The following is a 12,624-nucleotide window of genomic DNA, read 5'->3' as shown; positions in this document are numbered from 1 at the left end:
ACATCCTTGACACAAGAACAGTTGTAAATTAAAAGGGGCAATTCAAAGAGATAATTATGCCTTCTAATTCAGAAGTCTTCTGCCCAGAGTGTAGATTAATGCCTAGCACATAGTAAGCAATAAATAAATGTTGGCATCTTCAATATAGAACGTGAAAATAAGGAACTTTTTTTTTAAGTGTCTGCATAAGATTTCCTTTTGTAGCATAAAGTGCACTGAGGCCAGGCACATTTCAAAATGTATGCAGATAACACATTAAACACATACACACACACACATACACACACACACACAGAGTAGACAAAATAAAATGAAATAAAAAGATTACTACCATTTAAACCTCTGAAGCAGATTTAACTTCCTGACATGCATTTTTTTTAAATGGCAAAATTCAATTGCCTTCCTACCTCATAGGACTGTTGTAAGAATCTAATGAGATAATATTATCATGTTGTAAACTACAAATCATTATGTAAATATGAGTGCACACATTATCAAAAATATAATCTTTTGTTGTTATTTTGAACACTTGATATTAAATTAAGCCAAATTAAGTGTTAAAACTGTAAGTCCACAAGCATTGATCAAGGGGTTTTTAATGTGCCAGGTCTGTGCTAAGCACCAGGGATACAAAGTAAAAAGTTTGATATGCTCCAATTTAGAAAGGTTGACAAAAGGCCTCGGTTTCTTTCACTATAAATTATTTACATATTTATTAGTTCAAGAAACTCTATACGAAATAAACATTCTAGTACATTAAGAAATTCCTCATATCCATTTGGCAATTCAATCCTGTCATCAAAAGAATTTATCTCTTTAAGGCACCTGTTGTAATGTAACCAAATACTTATTTCCCTTATGCAACCATGCATGAAAGGCTCAAAAAACTAAGTATAACAGAAATCACTTTTACCAAGAAAAAATATAATTATTTATGCCATTGTAGATTTGTTTCATTATTATTTTACTCATTTAGTCAAGGGAAAAACTTCTATTGACTTTTGTTACCAGGGTTGGGTTACATGACTTGTCATTTGAAATCTTTGAGTAGCAGAGTCATTTTGATTTTTAATTAAGATTGTCTTCCTTACCTCATCACAAGGAGCCTGCTGTAGAGTGATTGTGAATTTATCTTTCCCAGTCCCTTTCACTAGAATGTACTGGCAGACACCAAAAAAAGTATAATGTCGACCATCAAAAGTTGTGAAATGAGAATCACTGACCACTGAGCACTCAACTAGAAATAAAAAGGGAGATACATGAAAAGAATAAAAACAACTCAGCTCAGGGCAGAATAATCATGTAACTCGATTATTGAAAAACTAACTGCTCAGTAACTTAATTGACAAGTGGCTGTTTTTGACAAGTTTCTAGAACAAATTTCCAAATTATTCAGTCCAATTTTATTTTTTTAATTCATCAAATGATATATTTTCCACTATTCTCATTACAACCCATTACAACTTTCAAATATGTTGTCAGAGAACCAGGTTAAATATTTCATCTAATTGCCGTTCCTTGGTTGTAACCTGATTTCTGGTTTGTAAGCCAATTTTTATATTCTGGAATACTTCTAAATTTCTTACAGATTATCACAACCATTTGCCCTTTTGTCCATAAGGGACAGACCGCACACAAATTTAGTCAATGTGTTTCCACAAAATCAGTACCACCCACTTCTTAGAGCTGATTCCATTTCTATTTTCAGAGAAAATTGCTCAATGGAAATGTTAATAACTACAAGGTTACCTGGACAATCAAACTTCGTGCAATTCCAAGTTCCACCAACACAAACACTAAATGAGACACAATGCAGAACACTGTGTTAATATCTGCTCAAATAGTATATTGGTTAATGTTCAGAAAAGAATATTGATAGATTTTAAGGAAGCCAAGTTAGAAAAACATTTCAGAAAAGGTGAACTGATTGCCCAGAGCAGTGGTTGTCAAAATTTTTTGATCATGCATCCCATCCATTAAAAAAGTGTTTTTGAACATGTACCTTTAATATGTACAGACTTATTTATAAGTCTATATTTATAAATATATGTATATATATTTATAAATCACATGTGTATGCTATTCTACTGATAATTATGTACTTTATAACACACACCCAAAATAGAAACCTTTCAAAGATATGAGAACAAAATACTTGATCCAAGAGTCAACAGGAAACCACTGGAGTTTATTAAGTAGGGGGATGATACGGTCAGACCTGAATTTTGGGAAGATCATTTTGGCAGCTAAGTGGAGGATGGATTAGATTGAGAAGAGACTTGAGGAAAAGAGGCCAATTAGGAGCATATTGCATTAGTACAGGAGAAAGATGATGAGGACCTGAACTTAGGTGGCTGCTAGGTATAGGCAAAATGAAACAGATATGAAAATTATGGAGACAGAATAGACAACATTTGGCAACTGATTGGGTATACAGGATGAGGTAGGGTGAGGAGTCAAGGTGATAACACTGAGATTCTGAAAATCTGGGTGAATGGAAGAATGGTGGTGACTTTGACAGTAATATGAAAGTTTGGAATATGGGAAGAAAGATGTTATTATGAAATCTGCAACCCAGATCATAATTCATACGTCTCTGTTCATCCCATGTAAGTCACCCAAAGTGGAAAGTATGGAGGCAAGACTCTTACTCACCGATCATTTACCCCTAACAAAGAGCCTCCCCTCTGAGGGTCACTTTTGGTAGTCGTAACATGTTCTGGGAGACAACGTAGGAGTACAATCTTCCCAATGACTCTTGAACGGCTGCCTTTGTAGGTGTCTGAGAATCCAAGGGTCAGAAGAGGAGAAGGGGTGGAGGTTGGGAGCTTTGCACAGTAAAGAGAAGGGACAAAGGAAGAGGAGTGTTGAGGGATGAGGAAAGGAGTGATCATGTTGAAGACAGGACCCATGATTGGTTATGACACAGAGAGTAGGAAGGATCTTCCATCTTCCCAACAGAAACAATTAAAAAGAGAAAGTGACCTACCATTCAGAACATTCTTGTTCAATTATTGAACCAACTGAATAAGATAATCCACGGTAACTACAGGGGCACTTTTCCAAGGCTACACAAGTTCCATTGTCCATTATGAGGCCTGTGTGAAAGTATATATTCAAAGACAGTGCTTAAAATAAAAAACAAAGCATTCCAGTTCTGCTCCATGCCATATCTGCATCACATGGTCCTATTTCAATCATGCCACGTCTGTGATTCCAATAATTACCACAAAGGGGAAGCTGGTGCTAGCTGAGATCAGATATTTTCCCAAATTTGCAAATTTGCTCCAGTTGTGGATGGGGTAAAGGTGAATTGTAAAAAACTGTTTTTTGAAAAAGCTGACAAAAAGTTGGCTCTTTGTCAGACAATGCATGGGAGAAAATCTTCTTAAATATAAATCTGTATTAAATCTGCAAGTAAATATTAAAACTGGAATGAGAATCAAAGTATTATAATAGGTTTGGCTTTACTCCTCTACCTCCACCTCAAATTTACTTTAATTTTAAAGCACAGATGCAGCTCCAATTATTACATGTCTTTAACACCCAATTAAAGAAGTTTCTCTGCTGTGACATCCAAAATACCTTTGTGCCTGAATTCAGTGAAAAGTTGGCAAACTGAAGCTTCTGCTAAACACTCTTGGCCAAAGCTCCTTCGGCACTGTTCCATGAGCCATAAGCCATAACTGAAGACCAAGGAGGTCGCCCAAGACCATCCCTTCCTTTTTCCTATGAGGTCAGGCACCCTATGCTCTACAAGGTTTTATTGATTTGATGGAAACACTTACCGTCAGGACAGTAACATCCATCAAGACAATGAAGATTGCTTCCGAGGCACTCTTTTTCAAAAGTGCAGGTGGGTGGACAACAGCTGATACAATCCCGATGTATAAGGCTATCATCACATTTATCAACTGAAATATTCAAGCAGAGGAGGTATCAGTTAACTGTATTCTAAATTTTTTCAGAAGAAAAGACATCATAATCAGGTATAGTGTAACAATATTTTTGTTTAAAATTTCCTATAGCCAGATCACACTCAGAGTCAATTTTGAGCACTTGGAGCTACCAATTGTTGGCTCAGAGCAGCCCTGTGACTAAGAATTGTTGTACTTAGGACAAATGGCACAAAACATGCTTTCATTTGCCACTGAAGACATAATGAAGGGGAGAAAAAATGGCATGGCATCAGGTGGAATGTGAAAGGCATTTACTTAAGCTGCCACAATGATGGGACAGGGGGCAGGCACCATTTGGTAGCTTCCTATTTTAGTTAACCAGTCTCTTGAACTACTTTCTAGTTCTTTCTGGTCTGCTTGAGGAATCTTAGTGCTATGAGTACCTTCTAAATGTAAGTGCCTTAGGCACAAAGCACCATTGTCCCCACCCTAGCTAAAGTTCTACCTTGGCTAAACCTAAACATCAACAAATATACCAAACTTGGAAAAAAGGGAAAACATACCACATGCAGGAAAGTCATCTCTCCATTCCTGAATGGGGTAACCAACATGCGAACAAGCTCGCGCATACTCTGTAGCAGCTCGGCAATAGGTATGATCATCATTAGCTCTGAAAAATACAAAGGAACCAGAATCATGAACAAAGAAGACAGTGCTCAATGCACAAAGAATTTGATCAAGCCTTTGACCTTTCTAGACCACTGGGTTTCTCCTTCTGTTTCTTGCCAGTCACTTTGTGGGAATTTCAATAATCACTGATGACAGGATGTGTTCTCTTTATTATTGAGTATATATTTCAGTGTAGAAGATAGACAAATATAAGACATTTGGACTGATGAACATTGATGATTGTTTCTCTGTAGGGTCTTTCTACAATCTAGACTAGGGGCTCTTAACCTGAAGTGAGATTATTTATTTTTTGTTAATATTTTGATATCTTTTGCAATTCTTTGTATTTTACTTTATGCATTTAAAAGCATTATTCTGAAAAGGAGTCAAAAGATTTTACCAGATTGACATAATCAGACAAAGACACAAAAAAAGTTATGAACCTCTGAAGTCTAAACCGTTTTGGGGGTTATGAACTCATTTCTGTTGGAAGAAGTATCCATTCTAATAACATATGTCACTAGCCTTTTATTTTTCACTTTACTATCAGCACCTGTTGTGATTTTCTTAGGTTTCAATGCAACAGGCTAAGTTCCATTTCAACAAAATACCTGTAAACAGAAAATATTTACAAGTTCCACTTTCACCCCCATGAGGTTCCATGTATTGGAGCAATATCAGTATTACAAAATTAAACAATTCAGATAATCCTTTAAAATTCATTATGATATGATTTGATTCTTAGTGATATAAACTTTGTAAAGCTTCCAAAGCAGTCTCAAATTCTAGAAGATGACATTTCAAATAAAATTTTGAGTTTTATAAATTATAAATTACTAAAGCTACTCTTAACTTTTATTTTGGTCTGGACTCATAATTTCACTGAGGTAAGAACCTCCCAGTGAGAAATATCCTCTTTTACTGCATATCAGCAGTAGTATCTGCTACCTAGTCTTACAGGATTGTATAGGATCAAGGACAGGACAAGGTTTTTTGTTTTGTTTTGTTTTTTTTCCCTGAGGTCACACAGCTGGTATGTGCCATCAACAGGATGTGAATATGGACCTTGGTTCTAAGGCCATCTGTCCATCCACTACATCATACTGTCTCTCTTTGAGTGGCATTGTGTGGCTATCATAAATAAACTGAAATTATCTGCTAATTCCTAACACATTAATCTGATAAAAATCTATAAAATTGGTATTGTAAAATATATTTGTCTTTCAACACAAAAGATGAAGCACATAAAACAGAATAGGGATAAAGTCTCATAGATGAATGACATTAAGGATGTCAGGCGCCTCAACACTTTCAGCATATCTATTGTCAAGTCACCATCTCAAACAGCATGGGATTCTGAATTATTGTAACCAGAGACTGTAGTTTAACTAGTCCAATTAACTGAGTTTCATTAGAAATTATGACTTGGCAGACAAATTGAGAGGCCTTAGAAAATCTAATAAACTGAGACTAAGTCCCAAAACAAAAAACAGCCTCTTTAGACAATTTAAGCTTGAATTGATGAGATCCCAGGAACCCAGACAGCTATTATTATCTTGGGAATATTCATACTGATTCCTAACATCAACTCATGATATTCTAAGTCATTAATCCACTAAATACTAACTCACTAATCCAACCTAGAAAGTGATCTTGCTCACTTTTTAAAGACGCTAGTTTAATAATGAAGCTTAAATAAAGAAAAGTTAGACAATTCTGTGTTGGAGAATAAAGAAAATGTCTTTGCTTATACATTGAATGATTTGGAAACAAAACAAGAGTTTCATGAATTGACATCTTGTAAAGAAAAAAAAATAATGTCAATCAAAATTTAATATAAAATTCAACAATTATTAAGAGCCTACTGTGTGAAGAACACTGTGCTAGAGGTTGGGGAAGACACAAGTTTTAGATCAGACAGTCTTGGCCCTTGTGATGATATACATATATATAAGATACTATATGTAAATAACAGATGATTAAGCATTTTAGAGGGGTGAAGGACTCCAAAGTGGAAAAGTTCATTACCAGCTAAGATTGAGGGGGGATTTATGGACTATGTGACATTTGAGTTGACTTTCAGAGGAACTCAATGGACAGGACGGTGGAGAAGATTCCAGGCACTGAGAATAATGTGAACAAATACATGTAGACAGGAAAGGCAAAGCTCATGTGTGGGGGACGATGAAGAAGTGAGTTTCGCTGGAATATCGAGTACGGAGTAGAATGAGATAAAGTCAGGAAGATAAGACTGGTAAGATTGTCAAAGGTCTTGAGTGATAGGGTAAGGATTTTGAACTTTAGTCAGTAGGCAATTTGTGGGAGAGTGAGGGAGAGACATTTCAGAATTTTGAACAGTACTGTACACATATTATTTCATTTGATCCTCACAGCAGCCTGGTGAGGTAGATGCTATTATTATTCCCATTTTACACATGAGGAAACTGAGGCTGGGAGAGGTTAGGTGACTTGTCGATAGTCACACAGGTAGTGAATGTCTGAAACAGGGTTTGAATTCAGGTATTCCTGACTCCAAGTCCAGAGTATCCAGCATGCTACCTACCTGCAAAGTCCTCACTGCCCTTCTTTACTTGATGCAATCCTACTTATTCTTAATTGCCTAAATAAAACACCATCTCTTTCTTGAAGCAAATTCTTTGTTCTATATTCTCTAAAGATGTACAATGTAATAGTGTGTATTATAGTTATTGGTATGTATGTCTTATCCTCCTACTCAACCATAAGCCATATGTTGGCAAGGACTACGTGTTATCCAAACTTTGTATTTCTCTTGAGTTCTGCTTGGTCCACATGTGGCAGACAACAAATGCTTGTTTGATGAATGAATGAATGAATGAATGAATGAATGAATGAATGAATGAATGCATGCATGCATCAAGTTTACCTGATTAAAAAAAGGTAAGTGAGATTGACAAAAGCCAGTGAATCAGTTGTCACATTTACCATCCCTGACATTACTGGATTCCATTTACATAACATAACCCTAACTGGGCTGGGGAACCTTTGGCCTCGAGGCCACATGTGGCCCTCTAGGTCCTCAAGTTCAGCCCTTTGACTGAATCCAAACTCCACAGAACAAATTCCCTTAATAAAAGGATTTTGTACTGAGTACAAGAACAGCTCTAGAAGCAGGGGCCCCAAGGCAGAGCCTCAAGACAAACAGAGGTGCCAATAGCTCTGTGACAGCGACCTGTCCCTCACAGTCACCCCAATGGCATCATTCTATCTGATCCTGTCATAGCTTTCCGCCTTCTTTTCTTGACAGAGGCTAGAGAATAGCTAGGCTATTAAAGAACATGTCTTTTTCATTGGCCAAAGAAAACTGAGTCTTGATACCAGTGGCTTCTGAAATCCCACCACACTTACTTGCAAAGATCATTGATACAGCTTGCAATATAGGAATATGGATCAATATACTCATGACAGCTTAGGAAAGGAAACTGAAGCAGGATTTGACACTTGAAGAAGATCACCTGCCCAGAAGAAGAGCACGGGTTAGTGAGAGGACGGTTTTTCTCATGTGTCCTAACCGTCTTTCATATTATGTCTCAAAAGAGATTCCACTTCAGAAAATACACCTTCTATTTTTTCTATTTTTTCCAGAAAAAAAAAAAAGACAAGGCCCAGGATTTATAAGGTAAGTTTTTCCTCAGAAATAAGCTATATCATTAATTTTTTAAATTAGATTTGTGATTTCATCTACATAGAGAAATACAAGGAGCAGAACTGCCTCCATTCATCTGAATGAATGAACATTTAAGTGCTTACTAGGTAAAAAGCACTGAACTTTTGACTCCGAATCTCCACTAGACTGGTCTTCAGATCTTTCACTAAACTCATACTTTAAAAGGATTTTTTTCCCCAGATTTGGTAGGACCTGCTAGGTGTTATATCTCCATGGACTAAGATTTGAGAAGTCAACATAACCTTCAGGTCACAATAAGTGACCCCTGTGGGCTAAAACTTACTGGCAAAATTTAATATAAAGGCTTAAGAATACCATGTTCTAGAATTTCGGGGGAAACTAAATATTTAAACAAAATGAGACATTTTGTTTGCACTAAAACTGCCTATATTTTGATGACAACATAATACTACTGTCAAAATTGATAAAAAGGCAACTTACTTCAAAAGGATGTATTCCTATAGAGCATGGGCTTGGAAAATCTGATGCAGTAGCTATACATACGACATCCTCTGCAGTTTGGACAGACCAGCTATTGGCAAACATGGCGACATCTTCTGTAACTTCAGCTACTGCACAACAACATTTAATAGCATCATTTTCCATGAATACAGATGCTTTTCTCTTAACATAAAAAAGTAAAATGAAAACTTCCTGATTAAAAATAATTTTATATTCAATCAATCAAGAAGTATTTATTAAGTGCCTACTACATGCTAGTTATTGTTCTAGATGCTAGAAATACAAATATGAAGAAAGAAGCAATCTCTACTCTCAAGGAGCTTAAATTTTCACACTATTAGAAGATGGGGATGGGACTTCATTGGCTTAGGGAACTCCTCGTGAGGAAATTCATTTCACCAAGGCAGGTCAATACCTTCTCTACAATTGATAGTGTTACAGACTTGCCCAAACCTTACCCCACCCCATCTCTCTCTGTCTTTTTCTCTGTCTCTCTCTGTCTGTCTGTCTCTGTCTCTGTCTCTCACAAACACACATACACACACACACACACACACACACACACACACACACACACACACAAATACAAACACAACCAGCCAGCTAACTGAAGAGGACTTCCCGATATACCGATGCCAACAATGTGAAGATTAGAAACAAAGAGTACCAATCCCACACTATAATGGCAATCATGGCCTGAAAGTCATGGCAAAATCTTAGCCTCCTCTGTAGAATAACCCAAGAACTGCAGCAGGGAAACCTGAAGGAACAGTGAATCCCTTCACCATGTTTTTCTCCAACAATTTCTGGAGCACTTCTTTCTCAGGTCTAGCCAATGAAAAAATACAGCTTAAAGTCAAGTCAACAAGCAATTATTAAGCACCTATTGCATGCCAGTCACTGAGTTAAGCTTTGGGGATACAAGAAAGGCAAAAACACTCCCTGCCTTAAAGGAACTCACAATCAAATGGGGGAGACAATGTTCAAGTAACTATGTATAAATAAAATATACACATGATAAATTGGAGGTAATCTCAAAAGCTGAAGACATTGAAATCACCATGGGAACCATGGAAGGAACAGTGACTGGAGGCAGAAGACTTGCTTAAATTCCACCTTTGAGATTTATTAGCTGGGTGACTTTGGACTCAGTTTCCTCAACAATAAAATGGAAAAGTTGGACAGGATGACCTCTGAGGGCCCTTCCAGCTCCAAGTCTATATGTCTGAAGGTGGCACACTGGATAGAGCACCAGCCCTGGATTCAGGAGGACCTGAGTTCAAATCCGACCTCAGACACATAACACGTACTAGCTGTGTGACCCTGGGCAAGTCATTTAACCCCACTGCTTAGCCAAAAAAAAAAAAAAGCATAGTTCCAGGGGCTGCTAAGTGGCGCAGTGGATAAAGCATTGGCCCTGGATTCAGGAGGACCTGAGTTCAAATTTGACCTCAAACACATAACACTTACTAGCTGTGCCACCCTGGGCAAGTCATTTAACCCCATTGCTAGGACTAAAAAAAAAAAAAAGCATAGTTCCAGGGTTTCTTGCAGAGGCCATGCTTTTGCCTTTTGGCCACAGTGGATAGAACATGAGACCTGGAGTTGGAAAGACTTGAGTTCAAATTTGACATCAGAAACACACTAGCTGTGTGACTCTGGGAAAGGCACTTAACCTCTGACTGCCTCAGTTTCCTCATCTGTAAAATGGGGATAATAACAGCACCTACCTCCCAGGGTAGTTGTGAGGATCAAATGAGATATTAGTAAAGTACTTAGCACAGTGCCTGGCACATAGGTGCTCAATAATTGTTCCCTTCCTCCTTCCCCTTTTAAGTTGCATTAATTCTGTGGAGAAGGATGGGGACTCACCGGGAGATTTCACTGGTGTAAGAAAGTCCCTCTAACAACGGAGGTTAGCACCTCCTTTGGCATTTCCCAGAGCACAGAGAAGATATATGACTTATCCTAGGTCACTCAGCAGATGTGTTAGAGGCAGGACCTGAACCCAGCTCCTCCTAGGTTTGAGATCCGCTCTCTGTCCACTATATCATCCTGCCTCTCATAACTCTATAATGCTAATTTGAAGTCTTACTATGCATCATACTCTATTAAAAAACATTTAAAACATTTTTAAAAATACCTGTTACTACCAAAAAAAAGTATAATTACTATAAAATCAAAAAGAGTTCTTTCCTAGTAATCCATGTATTCTAAGCTTGATTTGTTCCACAGATGTTCAATACAACTAAAGAATGCTGAAGTTCAGATCCCAGAGTTCTAACCCCAGGATATAAATGACATGTTTTTCACTAATTCTCATCGTAACTAATTAAAAGAACCCCAAAAGCTGGGGTTTTTTTTTACTCATGTTGAACTTGATAAATATTAGCTTGGCTGCTTTGAAATCCAAAATGTAAATGTCTGCTGTGGGACACAGATCACAGATCAGAGAATTTTAGAGCCAAAAGGGGCCTTGGGGATCATTTTGCACCCAGCCCTCAGTCTCAGAAGCCATGAATTATGGAGAGGTTACATTCAATTTCCACTTGGCAAAAAATGTAAATCTTCCCGGACACACACAGTGAAAAGCCTAGTTTCTTTGTGATGCAGCCCCTGGAGCATAAGATACATACGAGCAGAGAAATACAATTTTTAAAATCACAAATGAGAAACTACATTCCCAACTGCATTTAATCAAGCTGCTTAGTTGCCCCTAAAATTATTTATATTAGAAAAATATAGACTGAGTTTAGAAAGCATACCAATCCTCTTACAACAAAAAGTATTAAACCTAACACCTAGACATTTCCTTGCATAAGACCACTGGTGGATTGAGGGAGAGGAGGCTTTAAAGAGACACCTTACCTAGGTTACCTATGAGGTTGCTAGAAGTTACCATACTAATTGTTTTCATTTCCTTAGTTTCTGAGACAGCCAGAAATAAAATTGTCTTCTGTGTCCTACTTTCCTTTTAGGAAACCATCTTGCCCCTTTCACTGCATTTTCTCTTATCTGTTTTGAATCCTAGTAACCCAGGATCCTCATATTGTGCCAAATGTCCCACTGTAGTGTCCAGTCTCTAGGTGTCCTCCCTCCCTGAGTAATGCCTTAAGCTCCACAAATCAGGGCTTACTAGTGTCACCGTCATAACTCTTCCTTCCACCAGGTTTATGTAGTTCCTACCCTGGTTCCCATCCACTGCTCTCCAGACAAGCTCAGGCTACTTTTTTAAAGTCAACAACGGCCCTCCCCCTTGATCCCTTGGGAAATGAAGAGATAAATGGGTTTGTATTCCTGGGCCACAGTCACAGTTTAAAATATAGGAACCATAGGATCCTGGTCAGAAATGAAGTACAACTACGAAGATGAGAATATATTTACTTGTTACATCAAAATGGCCTTAAACTGAAAAGAAAGACAGAGGGAGAAAACTGTCTAAGCATTTAACAGGGAGTCCTAGCCTATAAGTATCCCCTTGTTACCTATTCATCCATTAAGTAATATAACAGAGTCTAGCAACAATGTAAGAAGAGAAGGGCGAAGGGGACATAAGCATTTATTATATAGCACCTACTATGTACCAAGTACTATGGCACTTCATAAATTATTTCATTTGATCCTTACAACCCCCCTGAGAGGCAGCTGCTATTGGATTATCTAAATTTAACAGTTGAGAAGCCTGAGTTAACCAAAGTTTAAGTGACTTCCCCAGGGTCACACAGCTCATAAGTATCTGAGGCCACAGTTGAACTGAGGTCTTCCTGACTCCAGGCTCAGAGATCTATCCCGAGCAGTACCTGGCTGAACAGCAGTAGAGATCCAGAAAGTTCATAGGAGACAAAATACAAGAAAGGAACTAGCAATCAAACACATGGCTTCAGATGC

The 12,624-nt window shown here is 37.6% G+C and overlaps 1 protein-coding gene across 1 annotated transcript in view; it reads right to left on the bottom strand.

Annotated features, from left to right (window-relative positions):
* OTOGL (otogelin like) overlaps positions 1 to 12,624 on the bottom strand; it is a 194,923-nt gene that overhangs the window by 156,383 nt on the left and 25,916 nt on the right. The window contains exons 6-12 of the mRNA XM_078150389.1: positions 8,716 to 8,843; positions 7,956 to 8,062; positions 4,463 to 4,569; positions 3,789 to 3,914; positions 2,990 to 3,098; positions 1,750 to 1,796; positions 1,092 to 1,237 (exon numbers count right to left, since the gene is read on the bottom strand). Of these exons, the coding sequence (XP_078006515.1) occupies positions 1,092 to 1,237; positions 1,750 to 1,796; positions 2,990 to 3,098; positions 3,789 to 3,914; positions 4,463 to 4,569; positions 7,956 to 8,062; positions 8,716 to 8,843 (770 nt within the window). The remainder of the gene's footprint in view (positions 1 to 1,091; positions 1,238 to 1,749; positions 1,797 to 2,989; positions 3,099 to 3,788; positions 3,915 to 4,462; positions 4,570 to 7,955; positions 8,063 to 8,715; positions 8,844 to 12,624) is intronic.

This window comes from Phascolarctos cinereus, unplaced genomic scaffold (assembly GCF_003287225.1).
Source record: "Phascolarctos cinereus isolate Bilbo 61053 unplaced genomic scaffold, phaCin_HiC Scaffold_1;HRSCAF=81, whole genome shotgun sequence".
In the NCBI taxonomy this organism is placed as follows: Eukaryota; Metazoa; Chordata; class Mammalia; order Diprotodontia; family Phascolarctidae; genus Phascolarctos; species Phascolarctos cinereus.
This window is presented reverse-complemented; position numbering and strand designations above follow the sequence as displayed.